At 46.4% G+C, this 18,147-nt stretch overlaps 1 protein-coding gene across 6 annotated transcripts in view; it reads right to left on the bottom strand.

The window, feature by feature from the left end:
* The window catches only part of Top3b (DNA topoisomerase III beta), a 28,776-nt gene that overhangs the window by 7,494 nt on the left and 3,135 nt on the right, over window positions 1-18,147 (bottom strand). For 3 of the 6 annotated variants that reach the window (XM_023711554.1, XM_023711555.1, XM_023711556.1), the window contains 9 exons: window positions 15,587-15,699; window positions 11,144-11,251; window positions 9,217-9,348; window positions 7,402-7,508; window positions 6,537-6,611; window positions 4,986-5,182; window positions 4,232-4,388; window positions 3,177-3,290; window positions 934-1,024 (listed from right to left, as the gene is read on the bottom strand). In XM_023711554.1, coding sequence (XP_023567322.1) covers window positions 934-1,024; window positions 3,177-3,290; window positions 4,232-4,388; window positions 4,986-5,182; window positions 6,537-6,611; window positions 7,402-7,508; window positions 9,217-9,348; window positions 11,144-11,213 — 943 coding nt within the window. In that variant the 5' untranslated portion in view covers window positions 11,214-11,251; window positions 15,587-15,699. The remainder of the gene's footprint in view (window positions 1-933; window positions 1,025-3,176; window positions 3,291-4,231; window positions 4,389-4,985; window positions 5,183-6,536; window positions 6,612-7,401; window positions 7,509-9,216; window positions 9,349-11,143; window positions 11,252-15,586; window positions 15,700-18,147) is intronic. The other 3 variants (XM_023711557.1, XM_004627957.3, XM_023711558.1) reach the window with 1 other exon arrangement.

Here is an 18,147-nt window from a genome sequence, read left to right as displayed (position 1 = left end):
GACACTGAACAGGAGGAAATTATCTGTGTTTTCTTTTCCTCACATAAATTCAAAGAAACTGGTTGTTTGTGGAGCTGGGGACTGAACTCAGGCCCTTGTGTGGCAAGCACTTATTTAACTGAGCCATCTCCCTGGTCCCCCGCAAAGAAACTGTTGAATCTTTTTTTTTTTTTTAATTTTTATTTATTTATTTATTTATTTGTGTGTGTGTGTGTGTGTGTGTGTGTGGCCAGCTCAGTCCACCAGGGGGCGGGCTGGCTGGCATGTGGTGCTGGGGGATCGAACCGTGGTCCCTGTGCTTTGCCAAGCTTGTTCCAAGTAGGTGCCTTAGACCACTGAGCCATCTCACCAGCCCGAAACTGTTGAATCTTAACAAACAATCCCGGGGCTGGTGAGATGGCTCAGTGGTCTAAAGCACCTACTTAGAACAAGCTTAGCAAAGCACATGGACCGCGGTTCAATCCCCCAGCACCACATGCCAGTCAGCCCCGCCCCCTGGTGGGCTGAGCTGCCCCACCCCAAATAAATAAAATAAAACAAACAAACAATCCCATGAAATTACACATTCTCTCTTTAGTTATAACTTCTCTTGCATACTTTTTTTGAGACAGGGTCTTGCTATGTAGTGCAGGCTAGCCTTGAACTTGCTTATGTAGCCCACGCTGGTCTCAATTCACAGAGATCCTCTTGCCTCAGCCTCCTAAATCCTGGGATTACAGGACTGTGCCACCACACCCAGCTCTCTTGTGTACTTAAAGAGAAATGAAACCTACAGGAGACTTGGAGGCCCTCAATGCCCCAGGCATCATGGCATGAGAGAGTTACTCAGCAAAGCTGAGGGTGTTGGTAACACCCTGTACTAGGGCTGAATGGGGCTGCCACACATCTCCCTCAAGAAGACTTTGGGGGCTTTAGAGAAATACCCCTACATACCCAGAGCTGAGCTGGCTACACGCAGCATCTCCACAGTGTTCAGGGCCAGTGGCCTCTGCTTGGCTTTTTCTTTCTTGCTGGTGGACTCCACCTAGAAGACAGACAAACTAAGTGACTCTGGGGTGGGGAAAGAAGCCTACTAGAGGAAATGGTGATGTGCGAGCACACTGTACCCAGCATTCAGGGGGCTGAGGCAGGAGGATTGCTGAGTTCAAGGCTAGCCTGGGAAAAAACAAGTCTGTCTTTTTTTTTTTTTTTAAAGGGTGGGCAGAGCCGAACCCAGCCGAGCCCAGCCGAAGCCGGAGAGCCAAAGCCGGTAGAGCCCTTCTACCCGCTGCCCGCTCAAGCAACTGGCCAGCGGAGAGAAGCGCGACGCCTGACCAAGGCAGCCAGCCCAGCCGTTGGCTCACACGCGGAGTCCAGGGATCCGGCTCAGAGAGGTTAAATAACATGACCAGGACAAGGATCACACTTCCTGCCCAGGACCTTCATACTTTATCATCTTCTGGAGTGCTCCTCTACTTTAATCATGACCACAAGGGTGATCAGGAGGTGAAATTTCAGTTGAGGTGTCATTCCTTAGACACAATACCCAAAGCAGAACTCATGATGAAAGAACAAGTCAGTTGGACTTTGGCATTGGATATGATGGAGTCACACTTTGCACTGTTACCTGTGTGTGGACAACCAGAAATGGAAACAACAAGAAGCAAATAAACAATGCTGAAGTAGAAAAAATAAAATAAAATAAAATAAAGGGTGGGCAAAGGGTCAGGTTTCATTCTTTTGATCTCCCTGCAGTCTAAAGACTAGCTTCAATATTTATTTAGGTCTAAGAAAGTAAAAAGAATGAAAATTCTTCTCTAGGGAAGGAGGAAACCTACAGAGAAAAGGGGAAGTAATGCAAACCTTACAAAAGACAGTGTCAGCCGGGCCACAACACATGGGCTTATCTCAAGAGCTATGCTGCCATTCACTGAGAGTGCTGCTGACTAGGCTGCTAGTATTGCTGTCTTGGATTTTTCAAGAGAAGCTATAAGTCAATATTTTTATGTGAACTCTTGCAAATTTCAAATGTAGTAAGTATTCTGAAATTTTGTAAACACCATACAGGTTAAATGGCAGACATCTGTGGGCTGTGCTTGGTTGGTAGGCTACTACATCCCACCTCTGGACCACGTATTTGTTGAAGAGATGACTCTTTGTTTTGCCTACTCTCAAAACAATCCAAACCATCCAACATCAGCCCCTTGCTCTTGCTAAGGGCTTGCAGACTGGCCAGGGCAGCACATTCTGGATTGTTGGCTGACAAACGTGGGTGCTAACAATGAAGCTGTTTGCATATATGCAGCAGTGAAAGCCAGGTCACTTGGGGTAAAGTCTGGAGGTAGAAATGCAGTCTGCAGGAAGGTCATCAATGCTACCAGCATGGAGCGACTTTACTAGCAGATCCAGGAGCTCAAGATGAAGCCTGGGCAAAAGGTCATGCAAGGAAAGTTTGAGAAGGATAAGTCAAAAGTAGCTGAATAAGGCCAGGCTGTGCCTCAGGTACTCTCGTAGCTGTCACAGCCGCAGGGCATTTGCTGCCATGGTGATGGACCTGCTCACAACCTTGTGCAGCCAGCCCCTTGTCAGTATGCATCACCCGCTTCCTAACAGCTGAGCAGCATGTCCTTCTTTTTTTTTTTTTTTTTTTGGTGGAACCAGGGATTGAACTCAGGCCCTGCACTTGCCAAGGAATCGCTTATTCCACGGAGCCATCTCCCCGGCCCCTATGTCCTTCTAACTCATCAAATCCTGGAGAAAGAAATATAGTACCACTAAGGTTTAAAAGCTGACTGAAGTTGGGCTCTCAGACCTGTGCCCTACTAGCTGTGCAGGCCCACTGTAGAGGGCAAGTTTCTCTACAGTTGGTAGCCTTCAATGTCACAGAAAGGGGACATCTATGTGAAATGGAGTCCTGCCAAAGAAGATAATGCCCACTGGGCCTGGTGGAAAGCAGAGTGGAAGCAGATGAAAAAGATCACAGGTGTGAGGAATACCTGGTATGAGTAGACATGCAGTACTTTGTATTTACTGCTTCCGCTGAAGTATCTTGGGAGTGTATGTGTGAACAACCATTTCTCTTTTTAAAAGATGAGTTTCAGAAAAGGGGAGAAAGACACACCTCAGTCACAGCAGAAGGTGCCAAAGCCCACCCCCATGTGAGGCAAATGTGACCAGCAGGGGCACAGGAGGCGTACCTGGGCTTCCTTCTCCAGCTTTGTCATATTTAAAAACATCTGTGCAATCTCCCGATCGAACACTCTCACTCGGTCCCAGTCCAAAAGGAGAGATTTGTCTTTCTCAGCATTAACCTACAGGAAAGAAGGACAAAGATAAACAGGTGAGAACGTCCAGGTGATCCCACTGCCAGAGAAGGGGTACAGGACAGAGGAAGCTGGTCTTTGTCTAGTAGCAAAACCTTGGGGTCTAATGTATCACAACTGTACTTGCTTAGGGGTAGACAGGCAAGCTGACAGCAGCCCTTCCCACCCTTAGCCCTCCACCAGAAGTCATGCAGGTGGCCTCAGGAGGATGGCAGAGAGCTGAGGCTGATATGTCCTTAAGCAGCATCTAAGCCTCCACCTCTCACTCCAGCCCTGCCCGTACAAAGTACCTAGCCAATCTGTCTGAACCAGAGCAAATCAGTGTTATGTTTTAAATCTTACAGGCAGCTCTTATTTAAAGAAAAAGTTCTAAAGACTTTCAAGAAATTTGAAAGCCCATGGCCTCAGTCCAGTGATTGGATCTGACCACTGCACACACTGGCCTCTGACAGTAACCTTACCATGCACCACTACGGCAGAAATCATTCCCATTTATCCAAATTCAATGCATTTTCAGGCCCAGCCTAGCCCTAGTACCCCAGTGAAGGCTGGGGGATCCCTTTCCCTGGACACCAAACACTTAACTCTGGTATAGCTCTTTACACTGTGCCCTTAGCCTAGGGCAGTAGTGGTGAACCTACAGGAGGCATGCAGAGGCCTCTCTGCTGGTGTGCAGGCCGAATCACCCCATATTGCTCCACCACCTGGGCATCGGGTAACAGCACACATAGGGGCAATGCTGGCACTTTATGGTAAGTAAGTGGGTTTGGTGCTGCAGTTTGGGTACTCAGTCACTAACAGGTTCACCATCACTGGCCTAGGGTCTGCAGGATGATGATGACAACAATTATGATGATAGAGGAGAAAATGTCTCAGAGTCTACATCCTAAACCTAGAACACACAGCAGAAATAGAGAAAGGAAAAGAACCTTGGCCTGCAGCACCCAATATGTCTCTGGTTTGAAGGACTGGATTTTATCATGTCTTTCCACACAGAATCCCAGGGTAGGAGTCTGACACGGCCCAAAGGAGATGAGAGAGCTGTCCAAATCACCGTATTTCCCCTGGAAATATTTTGTCTGAAACCTAGAGGAAATGGTAGGGTGAGGGAAAGACAGATGGTCAACAATTCACTCAAGACACAATCATTATGTACATTACATGGGGTAGTATGTGCAAGTAGGTGGCTGCTCCTCACTTAGAAGCCAATGTAGGGGCCGGGGAGATGGCTCAGTGGAATAAGCACTTCCCTGGCAAGCACAAGGGCCTGACTTCAGTCCCTGGTTCCGCCAAAAAAAAAAAAAAAAAAAAAAATCCTGACATCACATTAAAAAAAAAAAAAGAAGCCAATGTAAGTGGCACAGCACCAGCCAGCACGGAAGAACTATGTGTACATGCAATGGAGCAAAGGAAAAAGGAGAGGCTCCTACCATGTGGGGTGCCTTCTACTGTATTCTATCCATCTACTGCATTGTCCTCAGGCCATGAGTATGGATATTCTGTTTGTCAAGTAGTGTCCTGTGATTTACATCAGCTAATATAATTTTCTTCAGGTTTTTTTAATGTGAAAATTGACTTAAGTTGCTACTTAGGGCTCTGAAAGGCCAGAACCACAGTAGGGGCCAGCAAAGGCACGCATGATGGGAGGGTGGGATGTGCCTGGGCCCTTGTAGGGAGCAGCACCTGGTGAAAGCACAGCCGATGCGTAGGTCCAGCTCCTGGCGGGCATCCACAGATAGTGCCTCATTGTGATCTGGCTCACCCAGGCAGGCCATGGCATTACAGATGTCTGTGTCAGTGATGGAGCTGAACCTGGCCCGGAATACTGTCTTCTCACTGCTGTGCACCTTATTCATGACAGGCAGAACGGCATCAAGGACCTGGGGGAAGGTACCCTGGTGTAACTGCTCCATGATCTCTGCTTCTGGCTCCACCATCACAGTTGAGTGTGGCTGTTTCTGGAGCTGGCACCAACATGTGAGGGTGCCACCCAAGTCCTGCAGACCCTCCCACATTCTCCACAAATCCCATGCCACATGGCCCCATTTTCTTCTGTCTTGTCCAGGGCCTCTCCTTACTTCTCTGCTCTTCTTCTGCTCATTCCCCACCAAACTAAGAAATGCTACTGCCAAGGACATGTGAGGCCTCATGGTCTGGACCTATCCCCACCTTCTTCTGGGAAGAGGGAGACCTAGAAAGGGTAGTGGAACTTCTAGGCAACTCAAGAAAAGTCAGGGGGCTGGGGAGATAGCTCTGTAGAATAAGTGCTTCCCTGGCAAGCGCAAGGGCCTGAGTTTAATCCCTGGTTCCAAAAAAAAAAAAAAAAAGTCAAGGAAGGAAAAAGGAATGAAGAGGAAAAGGAAATGAGCAAGAATGGGAAGGCCCAACCTGTGGGTGGGGGCTGAAGTCAAGTCACTGCCACAGCCTGACTGTGAAGCATCCTTATGAGAGACAAGGAATTTTGTTTCTGAAGACAGAAGAGCCCATCTCTGGCTACCATTTCCAGCTCCAGACCCAAAAGGCCCTGGGAAGGGAAGTCCTATAGGGGAAGGGTGCCCAGCAAGGGATCAAGTTTGCTAAGAATGCCACTCTAGAACACTAGGTACCCTAACTGCCCTTGCCAGTGTCACCAGAACCATCTCCTGAACCCCAAGATAAAAACTAAGGGTACAGACATAGAGACATGGAGGTGACTTGTATGGAACCTTACCCTGAGGGGCACCTATGAGAACAGCAATCACAAGGGCGATTGTGATTGGCCAAGGTAAACATGAAGCAGGGGTACACAGAGAGCTGTCACTGCAGGGTGGGTTACAGGGGAGGGGGACAGGAGAGCATTCTGAGTGGGGCAGAGGATACATGAAGGTGGGGTTCAGAAGGGTGGTGCTGAGGTGATCAATCAAAGATCCCCAAGAGGCAAAGCTGGGCCAAGAATGCACTGAAAAGCCAATCTGCTCCATTCTGAAGCTTATATTCACCTAGATAATTCTGCATCTTACATTTGCTCATGCGGTGTTCCAGTGAGTGAAGTAACACTCCATAACCCTTAGTAGGCTCTGTGCATTTTAAAGTGTCTGTGAGGGAACTTCCAAAAATAAAGCAGGCAAGAGAAAGCTTTTTAAGTCAGTATAGTTTACTTCCTATTCAGCCTCAGGAACAATGTGACTGTGAACATCAGATTGGGGAGGGGGACCAGAAAAGCCAAAAGTGAACCAAAGTAGGCTTTATACTCACCTCAAAGCAAATATTCTCCCCTTCTTTGTCACAGTCCAGCCACAGCACGATGTAGTCACAGCCTCTGCCCTCCACCTGCCACACAGCACTCATTAATAGCACTGGGAATACTCCCTTGGGAAAAAGAGGTGGGGCCTAGACCCGGCGGGCATTAGGGGGACTGGCATCTGGGCTGAGAAGGAAGCTGACTGCAGTGAGACTGGCTCGACCACTCAGAAAGAACTTAGTTCAGAACTGCTGTTTTTGAAAAACAACTAATACTTATAATATGATCATAACCCCAAAAACCTAATAATAAAAGGGCTAAAATGAAATAACCCTGAATATTAACAGTGGTTGTTTGGGGTCATGTGCTTATAAGTAGTTTTTTTATTCTTCTTACTTACCTATATTTTCTAATATTTCATACTATTTATGCATTTGTTTTAAAATTGTGGGGGAAAATCTTCCATTAAACCATTACAAAAACAGAAAGTACTGGGCATGGTGTGCATACCTATAATGCCAGCACTTGGGAGGGTGAGGCAAGAGGACTTCTATGAGTTCAAGGCTGGTTTGGGCTACATAGTTCAAGGCCAGCCTGAAGTACATAATGAGACCCTGTCCCAAAAAACCAAACTAAACAAAAAGCAGAATGTTCTCCAGGACTGATAAGGGTGCCCCGGATGGGGGAGTGGGCCTTAAGGTGCCTGGCAGACCAGCAGAGAGCATTCAAAAGGCAGAAAGATGGGCCAAGCATTGCCAGCAAAGGCCTCTGTGTTCCAGATGAGAATGAGGGCTCAAATACTAGTAGACAAGGACAGCTACAGCCACAAGCAGGCATGGAGGGCAGGAGCCTCCCAGTGGGCTCATGCCCCTCACACACCTGCAGGAACTTCACCATGTTCAGCTTGGGGTTGGCTTCCTTCTTCTCTGTTGGAGCTTGACTGAACAGCTCTGCAGGGTCCACCTTGTCCCATTTGTTGTACTTTCCTACAAACCACAGCCATAGTGACATTGAGTCACACTTCATAGTCAAAAGACTCAGCCTCCACAATCGTCATAATCCTGAGAAGATGATGATTTCATTGTACAGATGAGTAGAAGGCTTGGAGGACAAATGGCCCAGATCACCTAACAGTCAGAGGCAGGGCTGGGGCATAGGTTGATGCCTTTGGGTAACTCTTACCACTTTGCTTTTCTTGCTCTGAGCTACTAAGCTGATGCCATGCCTGACCACCCACAAGAACCAAGCAAGTTCTCGGAAAGGTTACTGAGCCAGCCTCACTTCCAGGGTTCTGTCTGGGGCTGGTAGCACCATTCTTAGACCAGTCTGTTTTGCCAGGGCCCTGAATTAAAGCCATCATTTTCCTCTCCAACTGGATTTCTCTAACCCTCTCCTTCCACTCTAGCACTTCAAACAGCACACAACATTTAGCCAGTCCCTTAAGAGTTGATCTCTCATGTTCAACACTTTCTCCTGCTTTCTATATAAGGCCTGGCTCTTGAATGCTGGACCCTCTGGCTTTCTTTTAGGCTCCGTTTCTTGAAAGCTAGGAGATTGGAATCAGACAAAGCCAGGTTCAACTCTTGGCTTCCCACTTGCCTGCTGGAGATGAAGTCTGGGGTTCAAACGCTTGTCTACAGTCACCCCTGCCACTGCTATGGTCAATGAGCAACAAGAACAACTACTGAGGCTCTGCCTTGTGCCTGGACCTGCGCTGAGTGTTCTATTCTCGCTGACATTGAGCCCTCAGCAATCCTAGGAAGCAGATGACATTGTGCATTTCCTATGTGAAAAATGGCAGCTAACTAAGGTCTAGTCATTGACCCTGGCCCCAGCCAGTGAGTTGGCAGAGTACAGGTGCTGTAATTTACATATGGTCTAAGGCTCCTCCAAAGGACATGCTGGAACCTTGATCCCTAGGGTGGCAATTTGGGGAGATGGTGTGGTACTTTTACGAGGCAAGACCTAGGGGAAGTCTTTAAGTCACCAGGGGCATTTCTGTTGACAGGAGTACACCGTGACCCCATGGATCTCTCTCCAGCTTCCTGTCTCAATATGTGGTCTCTCCTTCTTACATGTATTTCTGCCACTGTGCCAAAGGGATCTGCCATGATGTCCTTGCCAGAGCTGGCCCTATACTTTCAGGATCATGGTATCTCCCCTGCCAGGTGGCCCTGCACTCTCAGTCTCTAAAATTATAATTTAAATAAACCTCCTTCTTTTTTTCCTTAGAAAGTTAGCCTGCATTAGGTGTTCCACAGCAGCAGTGCAAACTAATATGAAGGTCAGTCTGGGTCAGACCCTTGTCAGCCACATGGAGCTGCACCAAAACCCAGTAGGTCACTAATGCTGGCCCTGTGGAGGAAGTGATAACAACAATAAAAGATGACAATGACAGCTATCAAATGACAGACAATAGTCCACTCAGCAGGAGTACCAAGCTTCTCCGAAACACTTGATTGTGTCAGGTTCCTCCTGAGACAGACACCACTATCTCCTCTGCACAGGAAGGTACAGGCATGCAGTGACTAAGAGGAACTGATGAGATACAGCCGCTGGGGTCCTGGCTCCAGAGCTCACACAGGAAACCCAGTTAGTATTCCACAACCTGTTGGACTGAGATGCTAACAGGACTCTGGGCAGCACTGTGCAGGGCTCCCATTAGCAGAAAAGCAGGCGTGGAGTGGGGCTCACCCAGGAAATCCAGGGTCATCACATGACCACAGACAGAGGTCATCTTGAAGCGGACTGGCTGACCGGCGAAGGTTCCCATGTACTCGTGGACTGAGCATGCCCCATTCAGGCCTTTGTGTGAAGACATGCTCCCTGCAGAGAGGATGCATACAGGGATGGTTGCTGTACTCAGCTGCAGATATAGAGAACCCAGACCTGGATGCCACGTCTTAGAGGACCACAGTCTGCCTTCCCCAGCACAGCTGGTCAGCAATAACATTTCCTCTGGCCACTGTGCTAAGTGGGCACTGAGAGACTCAGGCATACCAGAGGCCAGAGCATTTGTAGACAATCTAAAATTGTCTCAAACACAAGGGACCAAGTTGGCTGGGAAATTGGGGTGGACATTCTTGGTATTTTTGTTTGAATTTCTTTCTTTTTTTAATTTTTATGTATTTAGTGCTGGGTCTTACTATGCAGTTCAGACTCATAGTGATCCTCTTGTTTTCAGCCTTCCCAGTTCTGAGATTACAGGTGGGTGCCACCATGCTCACTCTTGGCTCAGCTATTAAGGGGCAGGGCCAGCATGGCAATGAGGTGCTGGGGATCGAACCCAGGTCCCTGCACTTGCCAAGCAGGTGCTTAGACCACTGAGCTATCTCGCTGGCCCTTGTCTGTTTCCTTTTTTTTGTGGATTTTCTTTTTTTTTTGCTCAGGGTCTCACTACATAGCCCACATTAGTAGTGATCCTCCTGATTTCTGCCTCCCAAGTGCTGGGATTACAGGCGCACACGACCGCGCCCAGACTCCATCCTGGCTCAGCGCAACCGAAGGCGGGGCCAGCGCGGCAGGCGGAGCCAGGTATTGAACCCTGGCCCCTGTGCTTACCTAAGCAAGCGCTTAGTCCGCTGAGCTATACCGCCAGCCCTTCTTTTTTTTTAAAAAAAAAAATTTTTTTTTTAACATTTATTTATTGTGTGTGTGTGTGTGGCCAGCTCAGCCCACCAGGGGGCGCGGCTGGCCGGCATGTGGTGCTGGAGAATTGAACCGCGGTCCCTGTGCTTTGCCAAGCTTGTTCCAAGTAGGTGCTTTAGACCACTGAGCCATCTCTCCAGCCCTGACCGCCAGCCCTTCTTGTCTGTATTTCTGACTTTACTTTTCACTTTGACTTCTGCTCCATTTTATTCAAACTTTAAGGTCATCAGGGGCCTCCTAAATTATTAAATCCTATGGTGTCTTTTCACTCACTGATGGCTCCTCAGTCCAACTTTCTCAGGCCTGGGGATGAGATACCACTTCTCAGACCCCTTTGAACCACATCTGTCAGCTGTACTAGGGGCTCTTTCTTCCCCAACTGTGAGGCCAATGAGAGGTTAGAGTGGATGTCTGCCACGGTGGGTACCCAGCCATCCAAATTTCCTTACTATTTAGAAGGAATTCTAAGACAGGAGGGGAGACAGCACCCAACCAGCCACCCTTGTGGCCAGAAAAGGGAGTAAGCTCTGGCCAGTCTTTAGTGCTGTGAAGTACAGAGAATATGATGGAAGCTGAGTTGAGGGTACAGCAGGCAGTACGAATGGTTCAGTGCTGACAATGCCCATAACGTGACCTTCTCAGGCCTCAACTGGGGTATGGTCCTGGTTCTGTAATCTCTTTCCAGGGTGGGTTCTGCTGCTTGTAACTAATGGCCCTGACTAGCCTACCACTCTGACAAGGAACGCACTTTCTCCCTCACTGTGAACTATGCCCTTTCGGAAGCCCTTGTCCTGGTACATATGACATGGGGAGGCAAAAACATCCCAGAGTGCTTCTTAATGCCTGCTGACCTGAAATGAAGTTACTCCACCAAGGGTGGAATCATACTTTGAAAAATGAATTATCCTGAAAAGCAAAGATGACCAGGCTTATAGGCAAAACAATAAAGAAGCTTAGTATTGTTTTTTCCTACCTCGAGAGAGGATTTTGGCGATGGACTGTGCCAGGGAAGGCTTCTCAGCAACCATGAACACGGTCTTCATCTTGGCTCAAAGCTGTCAGGGCCTTAAGCCCTTCACACCTGTTTCACGAAAAATGAAACAACAACAAAAAAATTCAGAAACTATTCTTCTGTAGTCCAATACAATTGTCAATGTTGATTTCCTTTTCTTTTCTTTTTTATATTTAGTACAGGGTCTATAGGGTCTCACTATGTAGATCTGACTTATAGTGATTCTCCTGTTTTCAGCCTCCCAAGCATTGGGATTACAGGTGTGCGCCACCACACCTGGTCTGAACTGCCATCTCAGCATACACCGGGGGTGCAGCACGCCAGGAATCAAACCCCGGCCATCCCTGGCCACTGCATTCTGCCTAAGCAGGCGCTTTAATCCACTGAGCTATCAAGCCAGCCCCAATGTTGATTTCTAAAGGGGGGAAAAATTAATTATTAAAGAGGACAAGAATGGCTCCATGTCTGAATCACATTCAGAAAATAGCAATGCTTCCAATGGACCTCTACCACTAATAACACACACACACACACACACACACACACACACACACACACACACACACACACAGAGAAGAGAAAGAAAAGAAAAAAATCTAAGCAACAAAAGAAAAATTAGGGGGGCTGGTGAGATGGCTCAGTGGTCTAAAGCACCTACTTAGAACAAGCTTAGCAAAGCACAGGGACCGCGGTTCAATCCCCCAGCACCACATGCCAGCCAGCCCCGCCCCCTGGTGGGCTGAGCTGGCCACACACACACACACACACACACACACATAAATAAAATATTTTTAAAAAAATAAAATAAAGTCACTTTTGAAAGTGACTTTTTATTTTACTAAAAAAAAAAAAAATTAGGGAAACTGTATGAAATCTGGTATACGAGCAACTGCCTAAGAATTCTACTTCATTTGGGGGAGGGTGAAGTGACCTCAATGACCTCAGGTCAATTCTGTCACTAAATCTAAGCACAGGAAGAAGCTGAGGCTATAGAGCTAGACTCACAGGATAGATGGCTGCCTGGCCTCCGCCACAGGGCTGGTTCTTGCACCTGCCAATGGACTTATCTCTTGGAGGAGAGATAAATAACTACAGTTTTTCCTCTTGTCCCTCAATTTTGTTGAATCCCTGGGCTAAGAATGGCACATCCATTTTGGCTGAGCCCTGGGCTGCCACAAGATACATTTTAAATGCAGATACCCAGGCAGGGCTCCCCAGGTCCTACTGATCTATGATAAGGCCTGAAACTCACTGGCTGGAAAGTCCAGTTCCTAGGGGAGCTTGGGAAGCCCTTCATATCAACCTTTCCTCCTACCACGTGCCACTTGCTGCTCTGAAGGCCAACTTTTGGCCTTTGTTTATTTTTTTTCTGGCCTTTAAATTAAGCTAGACAGCATCATCTAAAGAAAAAGTCCACTTGAAGCCTTGATGCCTGAGTTTCTTTGCCTGAAATGTTCCATTAGACCTTCAGAATGCAGCTCTACTATCTACAGGCCCAGCTCAGGGTGAATACTTTTCTTTTTGGTGCTGAGGCCAAAGCCCAGGGCTTTATACATGCTAAGCATGTGCTCTACCACTGAGCTATATTCCTAGCACACTGAGCACTTCTTTAAAGAGCTTTCCCAGCACACACCGGCAGGACAAACTGTTTCCCACAGTGTACTACAGCTGTTAGGCCAGGCCTCCACCTCAGCCCATTGCACATAGTAACATGGTCAGATACTGCCTCCACCCACCAAGAGGACCAGAATGGTCCCATATCTGAATCACTGTTGGTATCTATTATAGCTTTTTGGGCCTGATATATGACATTATTCCTGGCTAAGCAGGAACAACACATGAATACACACCTCCCACTGGTGCTATGGATCAAACACAGGGCTTTGTACATGGCTTGGTAAGCACTCTGCCATTGAGCTACATCCTCAGCCCTCTTTCTGTCTTTTTTTTTTTTTTTTTATCACTTTAAATAGAGCACTGTATTTTTTTTTTATAAATTTATTTATTTATGTGTGTGTGTGTGTGTGTGTGTGTGTGGCCAGCTCAGCCCACCAGGGGGCGGGCTGGCTGGCATGTGGTGCTGGGGGATTGAACTGCAGTCCCTCTGCTTTTGCTTAGCTTGTTCTAAATAGGTGCTCTAGACCACTGAGCCATCTCACCAGCCCCAGAGCACTGTATTTTTAAAAATCTCAATGATACTATATTGAGAAAATACCACAGTTTTCTTTTTTTTTTTCTTTAATATATTCCACTGTTTATTTATTTATTTATTACATTTATTTATTGTGTGTGTGGCCAGCTCAGCCCACCAGGGGGCGGGGCTGGCTGGCATGTGGTGCTGGGGGATCGAACTATGGTCCCTGTGCTTTGCCAAGCTTGTTCCAATTAGGTGCTTTAGACCACTGAGCCATCTCTCCAGCCCCAATACCACAGCTTTCTAGGGAAAAGTTTTTTTCTTACTTTATAATTTCCATCAGAAGATTCCATATCCAACAAAGGTAATTTTTTAAAAAATGGAAATCAGGAAAATGCTAAAAGAAACCAGGGAATTTTAAATCACCTCAGTGCAAAAAAGGAAAATATTTAACATCTTCCAAAACTCAGAAGTACTTGAAACATGTTTAAAAGCAATTGGGTTTCCTTTCCTGTGAACTGTTTGCATTTTTAGTCCATTTTTTTTTTCAGTTAGATTCTTGTTTTTAAGAGTTTGTATAATGAGAAAAGTAGAATGATATGAAATGATATCTGATAGCACTTACAAAGGAAAATTAAAACTAGAATGATTTTGTACTTAAGTATCTCACTAGCAAAAACCCAAAGTCTGAGCACACAATGGCTGAAGATGTGGAAGAAATTCAAGTTGAAAAACCTTTCTGTGGGGAACAATGTGACAATCCTGCTGAAAGCTATCAGACACATGCCTAGTAATTCTACTTTCTGGAATCAATCCATTGTTCATTATTGAGCACCCACTACATGCATGGGCCAGTCCTGTGTGCAAGGAAGCAGCACCGGGTTCTGTCTTCCAAGAGTGCCCCCTGCAGTACAGGGTGTGTGTGTGTGTGTGTGTGTGTGTGTCCATAAGTAGGAGGAGGAATAGGGCAAGACTAAGCCATATGGCATTAGAGACCAGACAGAAGAATGAGGGAAGCAGGGTTCCAGGAGAGATGGCTGGGGTACATGTGAGATTGTCTGGGATAGAGGAGGCTGACAGGGCTGTATAGCGTTGGTACAGAATGTAGGGCTCCTCTAGCCTGAATTGTAGGGGTGCTGGAAAGCAGCACAGTCTGCACAAAAGTGAGAACTACCTGACCTCAAGTGCTAAAGGAATCCTCTGGCTGCCATACAGAAGTGAACAACTGGACCCCAGGGAAGGGATTGAAAAGGGTTGTTCAGAGTCCGCAACACTGGCATGGGCAGAATATGGAACAGAGAGAGCAAGAATTACTTTCAGACTTTCTCAGCTTAGGCAAAAGGGGTTCTTGTTGGTTGATGGAAAACACTGAGAAGAAAGCAGTTCAGGACAGGGACTCCTGAGCAGCATCCAGGTGTATTCAATGTGATCTGTCTGCTATACAGCCATGATGGCTGTAGAGGAGGCAGTGCAGCAGGAGAATGTGGGCATGGAAGCACCCAGGATGGAAGTGGCGATGAGGAGACAGCGGGCTATGGCAGGAAAGGCGGGGCTCCAAAAAGCAAAGAAAAGGGCACTTTAAGAGTAGCCACTGCCGTATCAAAGGCAAGCAGAGTAATATGGTGGCTGAGATCTGGGCATAGAGTTAACAATTTGAATGACTATATGACATTGATAGAAAAACTGAGCAAGGTGAACTTTAAAAAGCCAGGAAAAGGGGAGGGAATCACACACTTTTTCATTTTAGGATAAGCAGCATGCCAATATGTTGAACATTGATGAGGCTGGTCCAGTAGAAAAGGAAAAAGTGAAGATGCAGGAATGGGGAGTCAATATAGTGATACCAGGATGGGCACACGGAGCAGAAGCAGCTGGTTAGCTAAGGAAAGGAAGTAGCAGTGTCCAGTCAGAGTGTGTGTGTGTGTGTGTGTGTGTGTGTGTTGGAGACAAGGTCTCATATCTCTTGGTGGAAGAGGAATAGAACAGAGGGCAGAGGGAGGCACTAGGGCAACTCACAGCTGGGAGTCTGGGATTTACATAGGATTTACCAGGTGAATATAAGGGACTAGAGGCAGAGGTTGAGGGGCATGACAATAATGACAGACCTGACTCCAAGGAGGATGGTAGGAGGAAGAGGAGGGTCCACATAGGCTATGCCCTATAGGCTATAGAACTGTAATAAGTAAGGCACAAGGACAGAGAATGGAAGTCAACAGAAACAACTCTCAGGGACAGGATACTTGAGTGCAAAATGGGGGGCAGATACTGACCTGGAGGGTGAAGTCACCAAGGGAGATGAAGAGATAGCCACAGAAGTGAGCAGTAGGTGCTGGCGAGATTGCAGTATAGTAGTATGATGGAGTGACTACAGACATGGCACCACCTGTGACAAACACCATTAGGGAATTCTCTGAAGCATTATCATTTATAGTAAAATATCAGAAATGACCTAGAGTATGTCAATAGAGAATCAGCTGAATAAAAGTATGACACATGTATACAAAGGAACCCCCATGACAGTTAAAGAGGATTGAATCTGCTCTGTAAACATTAGTGTAAATTGTATTGCTGAGATAGATTACATAAAGGTAGGCAATTGGGTGTGTAAAAACCACTATCTGTAATCATGTGGGTGTGAATAGCTTGTTTATAGAGAGTAGATGTGTCTCGGTGCAGCTCAGAAGTAGTCAGAAGAGGCTATGGTGGTGAGAGGGTTCAGGGGTCAGAGTTTGGGGCCCTTCTGCCTATCAGTCCCTTCTGCACCTTTCTCATTTGGGTCCCATGGATATGAGACTGAGCAAAAAGAATAAAGACAGCGGATTTAAAGGTAAAGACAAGATAAAATAAAACCTGAAAAAGGTATTTTTTAGAAAGGATGAAGAAACCTCTTTCATTAGAGGGGCTCATTACTCCTCAGGATGTGCAGGAGCAGTGGCCAAGGTCTGCCCTGGACTGTCAACCCCACCCTTGCTGTAGGACCACAATGACATTAGTAACCCTTATGAGAAAGTCACCCCAAATAAAATGATTTGTACCCACTCAAATAAATATTTAGATGGTTCCTCTAAATACATAATTATCTCAAGGGAAAACACAACAGCTCTCCAGGAATGACGGGCTGGTAGACCACAGTTGACTTCCCAGTGCACCTCTGCAAATCTGCATGGCCCTCCCTCCCTGCACCACAGCACTCTGCTGCTACTCCTGCTCCGGGGCCACTTCCCCTGCTCTGATGCCTCTATGCCTGCCCTTCTGAAAACTCGACCTGGCATTGCTACTTCACCTCCCCTGTGGGCTGTTTGAGTCAATGCTGTCTCTCTGGCACCCAGAGCACACTGAGTGTTTGCTGGATGAGTAAATGAATAATGAATGAATGGCCACAGCCTCTGCTCTTCATCCTGGAGAAGTTTTAGTGCTTCCAAAATCAAAGGACCAGAAGTAAAGTTTAACAGAGATCTAGGGACACACCTTCCCCAGCTAGAGAAAGTAAGAGGGAAACTGGCAGAGGGTGAATGTGGTTTTTTTGTTTTGTTTTGTTTTTGTTTAATGTGTCTTGTATAGGGTCTCACTATGTGCAGCAGGGTGCAGCATGTAGTGCTGGGGATCAAACCCTGATCCCTGTGCTTGCCTAAGCAGGTGCTTAGTCTGTTAAGCTATCTTGCCAGCCCAAGAGATAAAGTTTTATAACCTTTTCAGCTTCCTGGTTTTTTGTACCAGGAATCAAACTCACAACCTCACACTAGCCAGGCAGGTGCTATTCTGCTGAGCCATCTCCTTGCCCCTCCTGTTTCTTTAAAAGTAGAGAAAAAACTAGGTATGGTGGTATGGTGGTGCACACTTGTAATCCCTGTACCTGGGCTATATAGAGAGATCATGTCTTAAAAAAAAACAGAGACAGAGACGGAGACAGAGACAGAGAGAGAGAAAGAGAGAGAACATAGAAAAGAAAAAAAAAAAAAAAAAAAAACCAAATGAAGGAAGGTTTTGTCCTAAACATCCTCTCAGATTCTTGTATGTTTGTTAGAGAAGCTAGGAGTTATGGTACAGTAATGACATGCCAGGTGTGGGCAGTCCTGCCAGTGTCCTTGGGAGGGGTGCTGCCGCTGTACTGCCCTACACTGGAACAGGAATGTAGGGTCAGAGAGACCAGAATTTAAGTGGTAGAATGTGGAACCTGTGCTCTAAGCCCTTATAATAGCCCGCCTCTATGAACACTGCAAATGGAACAGCAGCCTGCCCTGTAGTAGTGTTTATCACTAAACCTGAAACAGTCTCCACTTACTTGCTTGGTTCTTATCTTACAATTCTTAGAACACAGAAAACTCCAGTTAGATAAGGTTCTTTCTTGTTTACTCTAATAGTAAGTAGTAAATGGTGACCAAGTACTGATTAAACAAAGAACTGAATATATAAAAGAGTAATTTTACCTGTAAAAAATTGCTTTTAGATCTTTAAAATTGAAAAACTGACTGTAAGTCTGTAAAAGTATCATAGATTGTCTGGTTCTCAACATTCTTTTGGTCCATGGTGCCAAAGTTCAAGAAATTTTACATCTCCACTACTCCCATTTATATCTTACATTCTAGATTTTTTGATAAGATAATCAACAGGGGCTGAAGAGATAGCTGGGTGGTCTAACCACCTGCTTGGCAAGCACAATGACCCAAATTCAATTCCTGGTACCGCATGTCGTACTGGCCCCAGAACCAGGTGTGAAAGCACGTGCCTGTAATCCCAGCACTGGGAAGGCTGAGACAGGAGTATTATTACCAGTCTGATCTGCATAGTGAGATGCTGTATCAAATAAATAAAATTTTTTTTAATTTTATTT

This window comes from Octodon degus, unplaced genomic scaffold (genome assembly GCF_000260255.1).
Source record: "Octodon degus isolate 3935 unplaced genomic scaffold, OctDeg1.0 scaffold00021, whole genome shotgun sequence".
Classification (NCBI taxonomy): domain Eukaryota; kingdom Metazoa; phylum Chordata; class Mammalia; order Rodentia; family Octodontidae; genus Octodon; species Octodon degus.
This window is presented reverse-complemented; position numbering and strand designations above follow the sequence as displayed.